Consider the following 20,298-nt stretch of genomic DNA (forward strand, 5'->3'; position numbering starts at 1 on the left):
CCTTGGAAAATGAAGAAAAGATAAAGACTCGCACTTTTTGCTGCGTCACGATCAATCGCGGTGATGGATAAGACTAATTACTTTCGCAGCACAGCATACTACCCCTTTCTTACCGATATGCTTTTGTCGAGTTGTATTGTTGAGATTATATTTTGGGAGATGCTTTTAACTCGTATTGTTTTATGATATATTATTTTATAATGAAGAGTCTTCATTTCAAAAGACCAAATTTCACTGATAAATGCGATACTGTTTCGTGATTTTATTGCGATGTATTTTTTAATATCATATTTTGCAACAATTTCTTTTTATTGAACGTGTGTTTAATTAAATCTAAAGTTGGAATGTAGAAATTAAACGAAATAAAAATAGAAGAAGTAATTTTTAAAGAGCTCTTAGAAATATCGATCAATAAACTTAATGGTAAAATTTATAATGATGTAATAAATTCCAATAGCAAATTACATCAACATTATATAGTCGATATTTTAACAAAAAAAATATAATATACATATATCATTATCATATAAATTTTCTATCAACGTTTTTAAAACTTTTTAACAAAAAGCGTTATTTCAAAACTTATAAGTAAATAAATTGCGTTTATTTGTGTACCTGCATTGGACGAAAAAGATAAATAAAACAATGCTAGCGTCTAACTTACAAATTCACTACTCGGTGTTTTACTTATGTTGCTTCTTCGAAATAAAGCTATGTTATATACTGCAATGCTGTATATTGCAACGGTTGGCTAAGCAAACACAAGAAAACATTCAGTCACGTGAAATGTGTTGACAGACAAGAAATATTAAAATTTTTATGAGACACATCCGCTGAGAAATAATTAATTTCTAGCCATTCCGATAAAGAACACAAAATAGTATAATATATAATATATATATATATATATATATATATATATATATATAATATATGTACTATTTATAAGAATAGTACATGTAGTAATGTATGTACTATTTATAAAAGAACCTTAAATTGAAGCGGTTTTTACGAATTACTTTAAAAAAAGCTGCTTAATAGTTTGCCGCAGTACACTGGTATCATGTAACGTCTTGTAATTACAGTCTGTCTGCTTTCCTTGCATGGATATCGGTTTTCGATAATGCGCTCTTTTCTTCGTCAAAGTATTCTGAAGTTTCAAAAGCAATGTATAGTGAGCATTTTTGCTAGTGTTACATTTTACAAATGGACTGGCGAACTTTATTCTGTATGTTTCGCAGATCAATAATAAATCTGGTCATAGAGAAAAGGTTCTTTTTTCAAATATATATATATATATATGTATTTTATTATCATTATCAATTATTATCAACAAATTAATCGAAAATATAACAAAAATAGAAATTGATCGAAAAATACATTTACAATTTAAGATTATTTATGACAAATATTGATATTTTAATACATATGTTTCTATTATAAATAACAATGCACACATGTCATGATCTACGATAATAAATTAATGATTCAAATGTCATATATCGTTGGAGACTTTAATTCTCGATATAATTGTGCTTTAAAAAATAATCGATTTATCAAACACTTCTAGTAATAACTTTATTACTAAAATAATATAATCATATATACACAATATTTCGTTTTTTAAAATTATTCTTTAACTTTTTCCTTTTTCTCTCTCTAATATTGCGCTAAAATATAATATTAATTTCGCAAATATTATACAACGAAACAGATCACGCAGGTTGTGTATTTAATCGATAATGGAAGATATTAATAAATTAACATACACATACACACAAAGTCGGTACGCGAACACAATTGTTCAAAACAGTGAAATCAAGTTTCGCAGAGCCTTACTGTTGTCATTGTATTCCCATGTTGTCACAAGAGAACTAGTCAAGTTTTGTCGATATTTGATTTAATCACCAGTTTCGCTGACGGCTATTCTTGTAGTGCAAGAACTTGTAATGCAAGTTTTATGACGTCGCCTTTCGCGCAGAATACGATTTCAAAAACTTTCCGCCTTTCTCTCTTCACTTGCACGCCATTGACCCATCGCCTTCGTGTAGAGAGAGAGGTAGAACTGCCACAAAACAAAATCGTTGCCTAAATGAGATTTAAAAATTTGAGAATACAGAGGTGTATGCAGGAATTTAAAAACAAATGTCCGAGATTTAAACACAAAGTACGAAAGATTTTAAAACGTGAGCGATGCAAGATACAAAAATTCGAAAATATTAATATTTCTAAAATATGTCTAAAAGATATGTTCACTTTCAAAACGCAAGAACAGAAATAGAAAGAGGCATAAATCTAAAGAAAAGTTATACGTCATTAAAAATAATGAGTTTTAATGATATATAATTCAAAAATATTAGGATTTCAATCTTTTTGCTGAGAAAGAATCGACTCTAAGTTAGTCAACGAAATAAAATTAAGTTTCACATGTTATGAGACACGTTATAATATTTTATATCTCCAAGGAAAGAAAAAAAACAAACTTAAATTATCTACAAATTTCGTGCAAATTATGTCAGGTCACACATATATACATACATACATACAAACAAAAACGATTTTAAAGAAAGTTTTTGATGAGAAAGTGTTCTACCAGCTTTTTTATAATTTTCGCATTAGATCGCACTGAAATTAATCAATGTGACAAGAATTACAGCGAAAAACTTTCTTGCGCATTACGGAATATAGTAAACACATTAAAACACATTAAAAATACATAGAAGAAAAGACATTTATGATTGTGTCTTGTAAATTATGTTGTTTAGATGCATAATTTATTCCACGTTTTAATTATCAAACTATATTAAAGCAAACTATAATATTCTTACATAACATTATACAATATTAAAAGAATATAATATATAATATATTATATGGTAATATTCTAAAATAATTTAATACACATACACCAAAAATTTCAATATCACAGAAAATTCTATTGAGCTACAAAGTGAAAATGTACCTCATCAAGATTCAGTAGCGCGAAAATCAGTTCTAATAACAAACTTAGGTTAATATTCGAATAACATTATTGATTTAGAAGCTAAACGACTTCGACGTTTTCGCGATGACAATGTTGATAAGCGTGAAAAATTGCAAGAAAATTCAACGACGAAAACTTTGAATAAGAAAAAATGATACGTACGCCCATGAAAAATGAAGAATAACGTACAATCGAATTCTAACACAACCCATTACTATCGATCATCATAATGCTTCTCTATTCGGTTCGCTTCCTTATCGCCCTCTAATCATCTTGAGTGCCGAAAATTACGGCCAGACCATATAACCATACAATTAACACTTCCACCTAATTTCGAAGGAGATATAAAACTATGTACAGATAGTGTGATCAAGTAAATTCATCCTTAATATGATGCTTTCTTTACATAATTGAGCAAATAAATACTACTTCTGTAATTCGATTGTTTGATCGATTGTTTACGTAGCATATATCGCTTAAATTGATTATGTTATAAATTATTATAATAGTTCGCCTATGTGTTGTGACGAGCTTTCTGAAAATTGTGTATATGAAAAAAAATGGAGAAGAAAGAAAAGAGAATTATACTAGTATTATTTGAGAGAAAAAGAATAACGAATTTTTAATTAATAATTAAATTAGGTATAGAATTAACCTTTCTCAGAAAAAATCCCTTTTATTATTTTTATATAAATTATTATATGTAGATATATAAATATTATGTCATTATATTTTATGTATATGTATATATTAATTTACATATTACACATTATTATTAATATATTGCATTACTACTAGCGATTATTATATGTATTTGTTGCTATTATATTAACGTCATCCATTATTTTCTTTCTATAATTTCTTCCGATTATCTCACGTTATTATCGTCTTCGAGTCTTACATTGCGTGTTTCAAACATATCGAACTAAATGACAGAGTAATCTTTCAAAACATATGTCTGGTTATCGTCTGAGAATCGATATTTCGTCTTGACTGGCCAATGCACGTGTATATACTAGAAACTACCTTGTTGAAATCAATGAATCCAATATCAGCCATCAGCAGAATCTAAACCAATTCATGTCAATCTCAATAAAAATGACATTTCAATGACAATCCACATCCAAGAAGTGACATTTATTAGTTCATATGTCAAATTTACATTATATTGTACAACCATTACATTGTGATTTCATCGAATTGTATATGATAATACTTTTCAAGAAAGGAACATATTAATAGCAGGAATAGAATGTTTTTAAATAGAAAGAATTCGGAGTTAAATTTTTATTCTTTTGTGAAAATTAAATCATTCATAAAAAAGAAGGAAGGAATAATGTATTTCATTAAACACATTCTTTCATTAAACGAGTTCTTAAAGATATCTTATGGATTAAATGCTTCGCAATTATTTGAAATCGCCTACTACAGTACGGCGAACATATTTTTACGATGGCTATTTTTACTCTAAGTAGAATTTTACGTTTAGTTTTACTACTGCGATTCACTGACGACCGACAAGAGTTGAACGACAGACGTTGAACTTTCATTTATAGCATGATAAGCTTTATATGAGTGCACAATAAGTTTTTAATAACTTTTAGCATCATAAGAATTCTTAAATTTGATAATCCCTTAGTTAAAAATATATAATACTAAATGCGGATTTCTTGATAATGCAAAAGATAATATTTTTTTAAAGTAATATTCGTTTTTTGATGAAATTATTCTTTAATAAAATTAATTTATATGATGATATGGAAAGAAAATAGTGGCTCATTTAATTACTAAATTAAATATGTAATTATTAATTATTCAATTTATTATTTAATTATTTGAACATGAAAATAATTGATTTAATTATTTGAACATGAAAATAATTATTTCGATATAATTTATGATAGAACATTAATAAATAATTACTGAAATTTTAGTAATATATTAATATATTTAATAATATATTATGTTGCAATATGTAATTAAAAATGGAAAACATTAGCTTAAAAAAATTTACTCTTCCTTTTTTATTGACTATTAATATTTTCTGCAATATAAATCGAGCTAAATATTCGGAGATTGGAAGTAACTTTCTCGTTCATCGATCGATCTCTGGCCGGGTCCAGTTAACCTCGAGCTCGAAAGGGCACGATGTGTCGAAGAGAGTGAAAGAGAGAGAAGGTAGGGTTGAGATCCGCCAGCTAGCGCTTTTTGATATCTATACGGATGACTGCCAGCGAAAGAATTCGATATGAATCAGAAATTGCGGACTCTACTACCAAATAAATTTCTTATAGATGTGAAGTATTCGGTTCATGTAAACTTGTAAACCATTCAAATTGATGCGGAAATGTCCTATTTCCTTCTATAGTAAATTAATCCTAAATCACTTACAGATATTTATTTCACACTCTTATTTTTATATTTTCTCTTTATATTTCAGCAATAATAGAATTTAGTTTTCTTGCAAAAGCATTTGTTCATAAAAATGTTACATAGTATTTCATCCAATGGTAAATCAAACAAGTCAAAGAAAAATAAAAAGTTATTCCATGGTACTGTTTGTTGTCTGATTTTTCCATTTTTGTTCTCACTTGCTTTTTCTATTTTATTGTTCATGTTTTTAAATAATATATTTCAAAGTTAATTTCAAATTTAAAAGAATATATTGATTTTTATTGATGAATGCAGCTGAAAGAATATATTGATCTTTATTAATGAATGAATGAATGTGTGTATATGTATATGTTCAATATTTGAATCATATTTTTATACCATTTTGAAAACTAACTTGCTTTTTGTATTCTTCTCTCAAAAAATTCTCTTTATAAAATTCTAGTTTATTGTTTTACAAAAAAATAACTTAAAAAAATTATTTATACTTGAAATTGTAATATAATCCTTATTGTCATTATTTATCTTCGAAAATATGGTAGAATACTACATCGTTCAAGATACTGATTAATGGTCTTGTTTTTTTATTGCGAAAAAGCAAGCGAGAGTACAAAAACATGAAACACGAAACACGGAAAACGAAAGAGGTATATTGTTGTTTTTCACGCAACGTAAAATCCGTAACATAGAAGCTGCCAACCACATAAATTTCTGCACAAGAGCAACAAGGATTGTGAGAATTTTGTCAAAAAAGCATATGTAAAGAGTGTAAAGACATTGTCAAAGAAATTTTATACCAAATTGCATTTAGGAAAATCCCGTATTTTTCCTCAATTCCCGCATTTGTGAAAGATATTTTATAATAAAAAGTTAAACATATTGTTATCGTTTGCCAATATGATCGTCCTAATGTAAATGTAAAGAACTTTTTAACCGATATTTATATACAGAATGTTGAGTATTATATATATTTCTCCTTTTTTTTTATCAGGCCATGACAAATGATAGCCGGGCCGCGGATTTTTGTGAAGCCAGCAACTAACGTTATTACTCTGCCGGGTCGAGTTGACGAAGAGCTGTAATAAAGTCCGTAGATTTGCAGAGGGCCAAAGACTCGAACGCGGGATTCTTCGGGTCGTTGTCACAGCATATGACATTGATGGGAAAAAAGCTGAGGTGTAATAAAAAAACGAATTAAACATCGTCATAAAGGGTAGAATAAAATATAGATTTATAAAGCTTTGAAACTTAAGCTTTAAACTCTTCTCCTCTTAAACGAAGCAACGCCAAAGCTTTACGATTACACGACTATTACGGACAGTAAATAGATTCCATAATATATAAAAATAAGATCCAGTAAATACGCGTATTCTTATATTTTACAAAATTTCTCTCGATTATTATGTCAGTAACAATAAAATTTAACATATGTTTTTATAACGCGAAATTCTTCTTGATTAATTTTTTTTAAATTTTGTAGTTTTTTCTAAAATACGAAAGTTAAAAAGAAATTGAGGAGATAACAAGATCTGTAGAAAGTTATTAATAATAACTATTATCAAAAAATGGATATCGCAAACTCAATAATTCGAGAACTTTATCCGTTCACGATCAGTATTAAAACTGCATTACGGTAGAAATCGATATCCCGATGTTGCGCGCCAGGGATTAGAATCATTCACCGTGATTATACCATCGGCAGGAAGCCTCTCGATAAAAACCATTATATGGTTGGAACGTAAAAAGGCCGGCCGACAAAATTCCGAAAAGAATGGATCGGAATTCGCGAGTCTGATAGACGCTCTTTGTATCCGTTGAACTCACTTTTCATCTCGGTACACGTAATGCCAGCCACGTTCCATTGACACGGGGGCGTATCGGCAAAACTTTATACAGAAAAACCGTGTGGCAACGAGATAGGGCAACGTCTCTAATTGTGAGTCACGTGCTGACCGAACGTGATATAGGACAGAACGTTCACGAAGTACGCCAGTAAACTGCAGTTAGTTACGAGCGGAAATAATTCTAAGGACATGCTGCTTTCATCATTACGATATGATATTTTCCTCGTCGAGGACAAAAATTTATACCTCGAGTTGCATTTATATTTTATAATGCTCCGTGAACGAATTTATTTTGTGGAATGAAAGAAGTGTCATAATGTAACAGAGTTTTCGTTTATATAATTTACATTTATGTTTATATAAAAATTAATTAAGTTAATTTAAATTAATCTAAGTTAATTTAAAAATAGATGTTTTTCAAAGAATGTAAATTACAAATTTTATTACATTTCATAAAAATTTTACACTTATCTTTAATGAAATTTTACGATTGTTCCCTGACATTTTTTTTAAAACGAATTGATACGAATGTATATGCAAAAAATAACGCTTGGATTCTTTTTATATGTAAATCGATCGAGAAAAAAGGAATGTAAAGAGATAATCTTGCGGTATTGAATCTACAATGTTGAATTTACATTATAAATTGTACAAACGATTTCATTATTATCGAAGATTTCTTTTTGCGGCCACAGAACGTTTCGATATTTTCGAGAAATATTTCAACATGGAATGTATCGTGAAAAGTAGCACTTTTGCTTGAGTAAGATTCAGAATCGTAGTAAATTTATATAAGTCACTCTCCCTCCCGACTCCTTTTTATTCACATCGAGAATTTATCTCGCAAACTTGAAAGAGAGAAGTCTGTGTTGCCGCAGGCAATGTAATACTCAGAGAAACGAAATGCCACATAAATTCTACATGTCGGAAAAAAAATTGAGATTGACATTTTACTACATTGCATAGAATTGCATACAAATTATGTTTCAGTAGCATTTATTTCCGTTATTTAAAATTTAATATAAAATTTTTATTTTTATTTTTATTTAAGTCTAGGGAATATAAATAAATCTTTGTAAATTTTATAAATTTTTGTAGTACAAATAAATTTAAGTAAAAAGAATAATATTCCCAAACTTTAAATTAAAATGTCTTAATGCGGTTTAATACATCAAATAAAATATTAAGCTTGATAAATTACTTGGAAAGAAAGAAAGAAGGAAAAACTTTTTAATTATTATTAAAACGTTATCTAAATTCTTGCGAATATATAAATGTTGAATGATGTACAAAACATTTTAAGAGATTTTAAAAACATTAAAAACTTTTGTTGGTATAAGATCGTCTTACATTATTCGAGATGCAAGAATATCATCCTTTATCATATTTAATTATACTCTCTCATGTTACAAATTTTAATTATTCCCTTAATTATGCAAATAATGGAGAGAAAGTCGCCGGATGCAATAGCTTTCCGCATAGACCGCGAAATTGGATAGCGTTATCTTGTCCGAGCGACATATTGCACGATCTTGAAGAATCACCTTCGTGTCCGCGCAATTGCCGAAAGTCCCATCTTTTGATTTCGCGCGACGCGACACTTGCTCGAAGCCATTTATTTTCCTCGTTTCCTGACAAGCAATTGCCTTCGCTTCCTATTTAACGCTATGACTGTGCTCCTGGGAACAGTTATCACGTGAGAATTGTAAATCATAAAATACCAGTGGGAATCATAAATTTTTATAAAAATACACTTTTGCGTGCGCAATATTCATTGTGACCCTGTATTGTTACAATTATCGTCCTACACAAGCATCTTTCAATTGATTTATTTTTCTTATACATACTATAAGAAATGAATTACTCTCTTTGTATGAAAAGTAATTTATCATTGGAATAAAAGTTAGATTCTTCCCGTTTCTAATTTATCTTACGCATGTACATATATTTTATGTGTTTAAAAATTGTAACCTAAAATTAAATTTGTGCATATCTATAGAAACAATATGTAAAACTGTTTTAATTCTAAAAATTAAAACGTTAAAATTTCGCGAAATTGTTACAATTATGTCTTAACATTTCAATGTTCATTAAAATGTCTATATAAGTGTTTTTACAAATTATCTGTACAGTAAATATTATTTTTTTTTCCTTATGGGAATCTTTAAATTAATTCCTTCGTTTTGAGGCACATTTTTTAATGCAAAGGTGTTTTAAATAGAATCTGTTGATTATATATGTTTGTATTGCGAATTTAATTTATTGCCATTGATGAAACGAATTCATCTTTTCTATCTTCCGCTTTCGATCGGATGCATCTTTCTCAGCGTGAATAATGTATGCTCAAATCCGATGTTTGGATTTATTTCTCACGTTCGAGCGAGAACAGTTATCTCGCTAGAAGAACGCGCCGCCTTGAACGAAGATCTATGGATTCAAAGATCTCTTTTTCTGACTCCTTCAGCCTCCTTCAAAACTCACTCAGGATGCCGAATACTTTGGAAAGATGCCATGATTCAAGAGCCATCACATTTCGTCGACTGATAGCTTTCTGTATCTTACAGATCGTTCATCATGTCGAACTGATATCCGAATAACACAGACACACACACACACACACACACACACACACATACACACACACACACGTATACAGATAATGGATAATAATAATTAATCGTAAATTATGTACTTGAGAAACTCTTAAGCACTTTGTGATATAGACGAGGGAACTATAAAAATTTTATTAGACCTTTATACTGATATATGAAACATTTTATAAAACATTTTATATAAATAATTAAAAATTTTCATCTTCAAGCTTTAATATTTTATGTTTCAGGGCAGGTATAAATTATGTTTTAATATATCTTTCCTATTTTTTTTTTGCTCTTTTCATATCTACGTTTCCATATCATATTTATTTTATACATTTGACTGCAGGTCATATGTGAATTCAGAATCTGATGAAATTATTGTTAATATTTTTAATGATATACACGGTGTTCTAAAAAGGTATGTCAAAAATTTAAGGAGATATTCCTCACACCTGAAGGATGAAAAAATGTTATATGGACATAGGTGCGGAAATGCTTATTTCAGGAGTTATGTTGAAAATATTATTAGCTGTATTACTTACACAAGGAAAAATTTAGGATTAATTATTGTAGACGACAATCGTTTAATTAGGCTTATTTACATTTGGTTTTAATGTGACCTTGAGTATGTTACAATAAATGTTGAAAATGAATTGATGATTAGAAAAAACATGTACTTTATGCATGATGGAGCTCCTCCTCATTTCAGCCGTATTAGTCGTGATTTTCTGAATCAAACTTACGGTGATCGGTGGATAGGAAGGGGTGGACCTTTACTTTTACTTTGTGGCCTCCACGTTCCCCGGATTTCAATTCGATAGACTTTTATTTGTGGAGACATTTAAAGACAATCGTACATGCTACAGTGCGTTATTCAAGATCTTCGTGACCGTATCACTGCAGGTTGCGAGACAATCCGCTGTACGCCAGGCATTTTTGAACGTGTCCGTGAATCGATGCGTCGACGTGTCACTGCTTGTATTCAGGAAAATAGTGAACATTTTCAACATTTATTGTAACACACTCAAGGTCACATTAAAACCAAATGTAAATAGGCCTAATTGAACGATTGTCGTCTACAATAATTAATCCTAAATTTTTCCTTGTGTAAGTAATACAGCTAACAGTATTTTCAACATAACTCCTGAAATAAGCATTTCCGCACCTATGTCCATATAACATGTTTTCATCCTTCAGGTGTGAGAAATATCTCTTTAAATTTTTGACATACCTTTTTAAAACACCCTGTATATTCGCGAATTTTGATTTACACCCGTCAATTTATTTAACGAATGCATTTCACATGCATTTCAGCTTGTCATTATTTTTGATAATAATAATATAACTAATATTTAATAACTTACGCTATTTTTCACATCATAATTTTCTAGCGTAATATAAGCGAAATTTATTGATCGACGAGATAATTTTTTAATAATGTTACTACCATTACATAAATAATTGATAAAATGCGCGTGGATGAAGTATGCATTTATTCATAACGCGAAATGGATTATTTATGGATTAACGTGTGCGTAATGCATTCATAAATGCGTTCTCTCCTTTTCTCCTCATGGTGACACATTTTACGCTACTTAACGTTTCCGTTACGGTAATATATACATGTACGTACACAGGGCAAGCTATCTCTGGAAAAAAACTACATTAATATGTAGTTCGCTGGAGACACACGCGATATTTAAATAACCTGAAGTGGCAATGTGATGCATTCGGGATTTATGCAGCCGTGCGGAGAGAATATCCTCATAGAAATACATAATGCGTGTGCCCGTTTGCTTCGCTATATTTAAATCACTTGAGCTTGTGCCGAGGAATAGTATCCTCAAGTTTCTCGCCAAAAGCTCCAAGTCTCCGCGAATACGCGTTTCCGCAAGTACGTTAAAATATATGATAAAATCTCATGACGACAAATCTTACTGATTTTACGAATTAAATTTGCGAAACTCAATTGTATAAATATAAATTGTTCGAACACACATAAACTCGAAAATCAATCAAATTTAATTGCCACAGTAAATTTTGTTCTCGAAAACTAGTTTCGATGTACAATTGATTTCATGTACAATGTCGCTGATAAAACATTCACCGAATATTGCGAGAAATTTAAAAAGTCCAGCTGGTAAAATAAAGAGACAAATCCAAAAATTTGAACTGTTTGTAATATTCGCGTCAATAAAAAGCTTCCAAAATTAAAAAAAATTGCGTCTATTATATATTAGCTTCTATTATATAAATTTATCGAAATTTATCAAAATAATCTTCTTCTTGGCAAAATTCTTAGATTGCACATTTACAAAATTATTTTCCAGCGACTTAACAATTAAATATATATAATATATTTACATAATATATTTACTACGATTTATGCTAAATAGTCGGATATTTAAGAGATTAAGATAATAATATTATAAGATAATAAGATAAGATCGTGGAGAGACGTTATCCGCCATTGTAAAAAGGACGGAGGTTTGTCGACGCTGAGTACACCGAGTCCAATCGTATGTCCGTTCAAAAGCTACATTCAGCAGAATCTAATTGGTTCTGAAAACGTTACTGGACGAGTACTAGTTGTTATAACGCGCAGTGCAAACTACGTGTTAAATAATGATAGTTTGGTCCTGTTAAACTCTTGTTGCACTTCGTTGTTGTATGTAGAATTATAATGCAGTGCGAGTTTCTTTTGTGATCTGCGTTAAACATTCACATTTGAACTTATTACTAATTGTTCGCACATGTTTCTGCAATAAATATGAGAAATTTGTAATTTTGCATAAATTTAAAAACATTACAAGTTGTTTTTATTTATTTATTATGAATGTTTAAAAATATTTATAATAATTTTTAATAAATTTTCTCTCAAATAAATTTATTAATATTTTTAAATATTAATAACAACAGATATATCATCGTTAATACTTGAAATATTGTATCTTACATTCAACATTCTTGAATATATTCGATAAAAAGAAATAAATATAAGCTTCTTTTAAGAGAGATATGTGAAATTACAAAATATCATAAAATGGCGCGATTTAGCGAATTATTATATTTCAATTGATTTTTTTTGTGTCACTCTGCTTTATCGTCATTATCCCATGCTATAAAAGCCAGGTGTAAGAAATTAATTCTATCAGCGAATGGTCTTCGTAATTATTTGTTTATAGACTATTTCGTAGGTGGAAATGGAATCGTGCAATTGTCCGACGTAAATGCGCTTCGATATCAAATTGAAATTGCATAGGAATCCTTAATTGCGAACCGCAGAACGTTATAGTCTGTAGGAAGGATTTTACCGAGCGTGACCGAATCGCACACGACGAAACGGTAACTTTGCCGTCGAACTTCATTCGTTACGACAGTTACTCGTAAATCTCCGTTTGAATGGAAGAGAAACAAAGTAGAAAATATATGGAATTTTAGTGCGACAAGTTTTCTCCATTAAATAGACAAAGATTTGTCAAGTTTAAAATAATTTTCTATTTTCTACCAAAATAGGATTACTTTACTCCCCCTTTCCTTTTTCTCACAAGCAGAAAAGTATTAATCCTTTAATTTCCTGGTAAAACATATTTCGTTTCTTTCTCCACACGACAATATAAAGAGATATCCAGAATTTTTTTCGATATTGCTCGCACGATATATTCGACTCTAATCGAAAAAACATGAATATTAGATATTGAGGTTTTGGGGATGATCGTGGGTGGACGTGGTTTGCAAATAAAATGCCTAGGTGGAAATACAAATGTATTATTGTGGAAATTACATTTTGATTTCGTTCAAAATTGTCGGGCAAGATTTTAAAATGTGTGTTTTGATAAAAATTGATAAAAAGAAATAAAAATGTTTTTCAAATATATATATATATATATATATATATATATATATATACACACACACACACACACACACACATATATATACATATATACAGGGTGTCCCGAAACTAACGCTTGATATTTTAAAGGCAGATTCTCTGGCCAATTTAAAAACGATTTTTCCTCAACGAAAATGTCGCGGCACTAATAGTTTTCGAGTTATAAACGATTGAAAATAAAGGGTTTTTCGCAAACTAAGGCTTATGGGAATAAAATATTAATAAAGTCACATTCTTTAGTTAATTTTAGGTAGAGTTTACTTTAATAGAATTTTAATTTAAAGCTTAGTTAGAAAGATACATGATGACAAAAATTGGGAATATGCAAAAAATAATGACCTCCCTCGACATTTTCGCTGAGGAAAAATCGTTTTTAAATTGGCCGGAGAATCTGCCTTTAAAATATCAAGCGTTAGTTTCGGGACACCCTGTATATATATATTATAGAACAGATAAAATATCTCTATTTTCTCTGTATTTCAGGACATATCGGAGTACAAGTGTGAAAACGGCAAGAAGCCAACTTACGTTCCTCATAAGCCGGTGTCAGGCGTAATAGGCGCCGCATTCAGCGTGGTCTCCATCATGGTCGCCAATATCTTGCGGCTTTTCAAGGTAACTATAGTCATCTTAACTATTTTATGTGTACGAAGTGTTTCACAAATTGATCGATACAGATTTTATTCTTATCTTAAATCTTGTTTTTATGTACTTAATTTATTTCTTTTTTAATCAAGAAATATTTTTAAAAATGTGCAAAGAAAGAAAGAGACAAAGATTTTGTTATTATTGCAAACATATGTGGAAATATTATATATATACCCAATAAAAAATGGATTTATATAAGATCATGTATAAAATATATATAATCATATAGTTTGTTTAAGTTATATAAGTTACAACAGAATATAGATACAAAGATGTTGCATTAATATAGAATAATAATTTATTCAATTTTAAACTATAACGTATGATACATACATAAATGCATATCTCTTGTACACATCATTTTTAGTGCATCGACGATTTTATATTGCATTTATAAAAAAACCAGACCATGTTACATAAAAAATAAAATAAAAAATATTTAAAAAAAAATTTTTCTAAAGGTATCTAAAGGGATGTTTTGTTATTTCGGTTTTTATTCGTGCGATTTGAGATGTTGTTATGCGATGTGAGTCCATCCCTATTGAGAGGCGAAAACTAGTCGATTCGAGAAGTAGCTTCTTAAAAAGTACCGATCTTATACATGTATCGACAAGTCCTTAGAGTGAATTCGTAGCTCCCTTTGAAAGTTACAAAGAGTGAATTTGATAAAGAAAGAGAGTGAAAGAGAGAAAGGGAAATACAATGAGATGGCAACAACGAACGAGCAATTTCGAAGGCTTTTTCATGAATGGGGTGGCATTGCCGAAACTTCGTGACCAGTAACGACAGCGCAACAATCAATCAAAGTCATCCATCCGTGAGGCTTAAGCCAGGAAGAGCCACTCTCGCCGCATCGTTTTCGTCCCTATCACGCTCTATCACGGATAAGACCTCAGGCGTTCATAACGTCTTCAAAAAGACGTCGCGTAGCATGAGTTTACTGAAAGGAATCCGGTGATCCGCGCGAAAATCGACTTGCGCCAAAGAAGCTTCTGCCGTTATCGATTCGTCGATGTCATCGATGTTGAACGCGTGAATGAATCTCGCGAATGTCGCGGGTTTTGTCGAAATACGGCCGATTACATCTCATATTTTCCGTTATTGGATAATCCACAATACTGGAATATATATAGCATTATATAACTACCATACAGTAATTTAAAATTTATATTTCATTATACATATATTACTACAATATAGAAAAATAAATCTTTAATTATATATATATATATATATATATATATATATATATATATATATATATATATATATATATATATGTTATATAGATACAATTAATCAAAAGACACAAATAAATAAAATAAAATTTCTTAAAGCACACATATACATATATATATATATATATATATATATATATATATTTTTTTTTTTTTATTTATTTGTGTCTTTTGATTAACTGTATCTATATAACATATAGTTTAAATCGACGCTTTTTATACGAAGAGACTAGGGTTTTTAAGACTAGTCACGCATAAATGTTTTAAGTATCATCAATGCAGATGAAAAGATATCTGATAAGAAGACACGGAATGTGCACTGCTACGAGTTATGCTGAATGAAGCACGGATTTTATTTCATGTACACTTTTATCGCTCGTCTCATTATTTTATAACGACCCACTTGAATTTGAAAACTACTTCTCTTTCTGTTTATCGGCGGAAGCCAAGTACTCTTTTCAGTTCACTTTCTGCCGACGTGTTTTCACTGCGGCAAAGACATTTGCGAAATGTGTTTCCGCGATTTTCTCCTTGGTTTCCGATTTTACTCGAAGAAATTTTCTATGTAAATGTAGGAGATACTCCGAAAATATCTAACTGTGCTGTCTGATTTAGCATATCTAAATATTCTTTTATTATTAAAATTCTGTTACTTATCATTGACAGAATAAAATTATTCTCACTTTCTTGAATGTTTTTTGTCATATTTATTCGCGTCATATTTAAAAAACCTAAATTCTAAAATGAAATTACAATAAAGTATAAATAACAATAGAGTTTTTCAAATTTTCTAGAGCTATATCAATAAGTACTGAAATCAAATTAATAATATTTATTAAATGTACATACACAAATTGACAAATATAGTGCAAAAAGGTATAATGGTCTGTGTGTATTCAATTTAATTTCGATTTTATATTCCGTTGTGCAACATTAATATTGCAACACACATTCATCAATAAACAATAAAATCAAATATACCAAGTTCATAAAATATTGCTATGTCATATTATAGTATCCAAATTTGCAAACTTTATAATTAAAATTTATTGTAATGTCGATGAAATATTGATATTGTTTAAACGCGCCAAAAGAATGGCAGTGTTATTTTACTCGTTATTTAACTTGAGTTAATCTTTGCCGTGTCGTAGACTTTCACACGCCCGTTGCATTCAATTTACATAGTAAACGTAACTCGTTCGTTGGGATTCCTTGTATGAAGCCGCTCGTTGCATTCAATAGTTATGCGATGCTTTTCCTTTGTATGCCACAGGACGCAATTAACCCTTTGTGCCTCGTATATATTCGTATTACGTCAACTACGCGTAGTAAAGAGCAAATTTAAAAATCCATCAATATAATGAAGGGCAAAACAAATTTAAATCCAATGAATTAGATACATATAAAACGATATAGTGACACAGCGATATTAATAACAATTATTCTATTGTTATTTTATGGAATGAATAGAATGATGAAAATAGTATTCGAGAAGAGAAAACTCTCTTCTAAATTGCTTTACGTACATAAAACTATTTTTTTTAAACTTTAAAAATATACCAGCTTTTTCTACAATCTCATTATTTTTAGTATTATATATCTCAATGACGTTCTAACGCATATAAATTAAAATTTTATAAAAATAGTTATAGTTACTGGACTTTCTTTCTCTTCGATATTTCGATAATTAAAAAGTTTAAACTAGTTTTATTATAAAAGTTCCCCATAATATTCCGAATAAATATGTGATTGTTCCAATTATTTGACTTATTTTATATGTTATATATATATGATAATATATATATTTTTTTAATTTATATTGTACTTTCCCGACTTTTTAAAATTATTTAATTTCAAAAATATTACATTATTTTGCATGAGATCATAATTTTTCATTCTACATCATTGTTCGTTATTGTTTTAATGATGAAAAGCTATTATAAGCAATTTGGTGGTTAATTACATACATAACAACTCGTTCCATTATACGCTTTATTTATTAGATCAGTCACCCATAAATTCATTCATTTTGATTCTTTTCTTTGGCGGCTTTAAGTACTTGGATCTATTCTGAAAGCAAACTGTGCATCGTTTCGCAAATTGCAATTGGCGCTCATTGGAATTTCAACGACCCATTTATTGCACCACTTTATCGGAAATGTTAAAAATCGTTCGAAAAAAAAAGACGCCGAGAATATTAATAGCAATTTAGTTAGCGAATAAAGAAACTTTAAACGAGTGATCTGAGAAGATTTATGTTAAGCACTTTAGAAATTTGAATGTTCTTCAAACATAAATTATTTATTAATACATGCAGAATTGGTAATAGGTATTTTAAGTTGTTGTAATTGAAATTATCATTTCTTAGTTACTTAATAATTAATATTTTACACAAATTCAAATATCGCGAACTAAGAAAAGCGAAGTCGCGCGTTTCAATTTCACAGAAAGTTAATATTTTACTATGAAACTAATTAGTGTGCAGGAATTTTCTTCCTCCTACATCAAATATATTTAATATTAATAGATATTAATAGATATTTAGAAATCTCTGAATATTTTTTCTACTTATTAATATAAAAAATTCCTTATAATATATAGTTGACATTTCTTGGAAAATTGAATTATTTTGATAATTCTGATAATTAGATTATTTGTGCAGGCATTTGCGTTTGGAGCTTTGACCATGACACACAGTTGCAACCGCAGTGTGGAGAGACAAAACGTTAATTGAGTTCAAAATCAATTAAACTGTAAATTATTCCTAAGGAGAGAGAGAGAGAGAGAGAGAGAGAGAGAGAGAGAGAGAGAGAGAGAGAGAGAGAGAGTGAGTGAATGAGTGAGTGAGTGAGTGAAAGAGAGAGAGAGAGAGAGAGAGAGAGAGAGAGAGAGAGAGGGAGAGAGGGAGAGTTAATGAATAATTTACATAGAATTATTAACCACGCGTTTGTAATTATTGGTTTAGGTTTAAACTCGATCATAACATATAATTGACCACATTTATCAGAGGATATCAAAACTCAATCATTCAATGAACTCATTTTCCTTCAAATAAAAGAGAAATCTATGATGTGTATAGCAAGCAAACCAAAACTACAAGCGACAATGAATTACAATATGTTTTCTGAAAAATAAAGGCGTTAATATTCGTAGCGGCGTACCATATGAATTCCATTTTATAGAAATCTCTATTATGGAAATTATAGCCTCGTGCAAATGACGTACCAAATGGCTTATGAAATGAAGCAATGAGCGTGATCGAATAGGGATTTAATTGCTACCGATTAGTAATTAGGTATCTACAAACCGTTTGTAACATCAAACTATTTTCATTGATTTTGGATTCCTAATTAAAGTTTCTAATTAGTACGTATAATTATTAGATAATTACTAAATCGACGAATTCAAATATCTGTGACATTTAGTTGCAAATGACGGTCATTGAATTTTTTTCGGCACAAAACACACACAATACGAAATAATCTGCATACCAAATAAAAGAAAATGAACAGTCACATTTTGCGCTAAATATACGCCGAGAGTGCAATTATCGTTGCTGTATTGGATGTTATAATTTGATCTCTCTCTTTCTTTCTCTTTCTCTCGAAACAATAATTAACTATTGATTCCGATTAAATGTTTCAGCATATAAACAGGAAATCTTCACAGATTAAAATACGTTAATCTTTTGTAACAATGATAATATGACAAGGATATAGAGGAACGTTTTAAGCTTAAGAGCGTGTATCATTTATATCGCATTTAATGTTTTGTACAAAATATTAAAATTATAAAATATTAATAATTTTTTTTATAAAATATGAATTAACAATTTGTTAAATACAATCTCAGATATAATCTAGATATTTTCGAATTAAAATATAAAAATGTCTAATTACATATTTTCTAATTATATGCAATTAAAAAAATGTTTCGAGTTTTAATTTTAGCTTTAGAAATGAGAGAGAAAAGTTATCAATATCAAAGGAGTTTTAATTGCACTTTATCATCACTTTAATAGACTGAAAGAGAAAAAGGGAGGGAATCTTAATTTTAAAAGTTAATTTATTAAAACATTGAAATGCATATTCCAATATTCACGCAATTACTTTATATCGCGTTATTTTTTAAGATTATTCATGTAAAATCAGTGTATGTATACATACGTCCAATATAATTTCAATACATTTATTATAATTTAAATTTAAATTACGTAGAGAAAAACAATTTCTGTTTTACAAATTTATATCTTTTTGTTTCTTGGAAAAAAATATATATATATTTTTTATAATATATATTTTTACATGTGTGTGTGTATGTATATATGCATATATATGATTATTTATTACACATATAATTACATTTATATTACAATTTTATTTTTTTGCAAAAGTCATATTATTACAAATTAAACTAGGGAAATGTAGCGGTATTTAATGAATAATAATTATATGTATTTATTACTCAATCACAATATAAGTTAATATTATTAATTAAATAAAATATTATTAATAAAAAATAAAAATAAAATAAAATATTATTAATCAAATAAAAATACAATTCCGCTTTAATTATTAGTAGATTTTTGTCTTCGATCGATTCGGAATGTGAAAATTTTCTGATCTCTCTACGCCACTTTTTTTCTTTCATTCCTATGATTTATGTATTGATGACCTAACCTGTAATGAAGTCTCGATCGATC

At 29.2% G+C, this 20,298-nt stretch overlaps 1 protein-coding gene across 5 annotated transcripts in view; it reads left to right on the top strand.

Annotated features, from left to right (window-relative positions):
- Positions 1-20,298, top strand: part of LOC145967763 (metabotropic glutamate receptor 8) — a 119,637-nt gene that overhangs the window by 54,652 nt on the left and 44,687 nt on the right. For all 5 annotated transcript variants that reach the window (XM_083092693.1, XM_083092697.1, XM_083092694.1 and 2 more), the window contains one exon: positions 14,194-14,325. In XM_083092693.1, coding sequence (XP_082948819.1) covers positions 14,194-14,325 — 132 coding nt within the window. The remainder of the gene's footprint in view (positions 1-14,193; positions 14,326-20,298) is intronic.

This window comes from Camponotus vicinus, unplaced genomic scaffold (assembly GCF_025532165.1).
Source record: "Camponotus vicinus isolate PSW18456_S1 unplaced genomic scaffold, iyCamVici1.0 SCAF_3, whole genome shotgun sequence".
NCBI lineage: Eukaryota > Metazoa > Arthropoda > Insecta > Hymenoptera > Formicidae > Camponotus > Camponotus vicinus.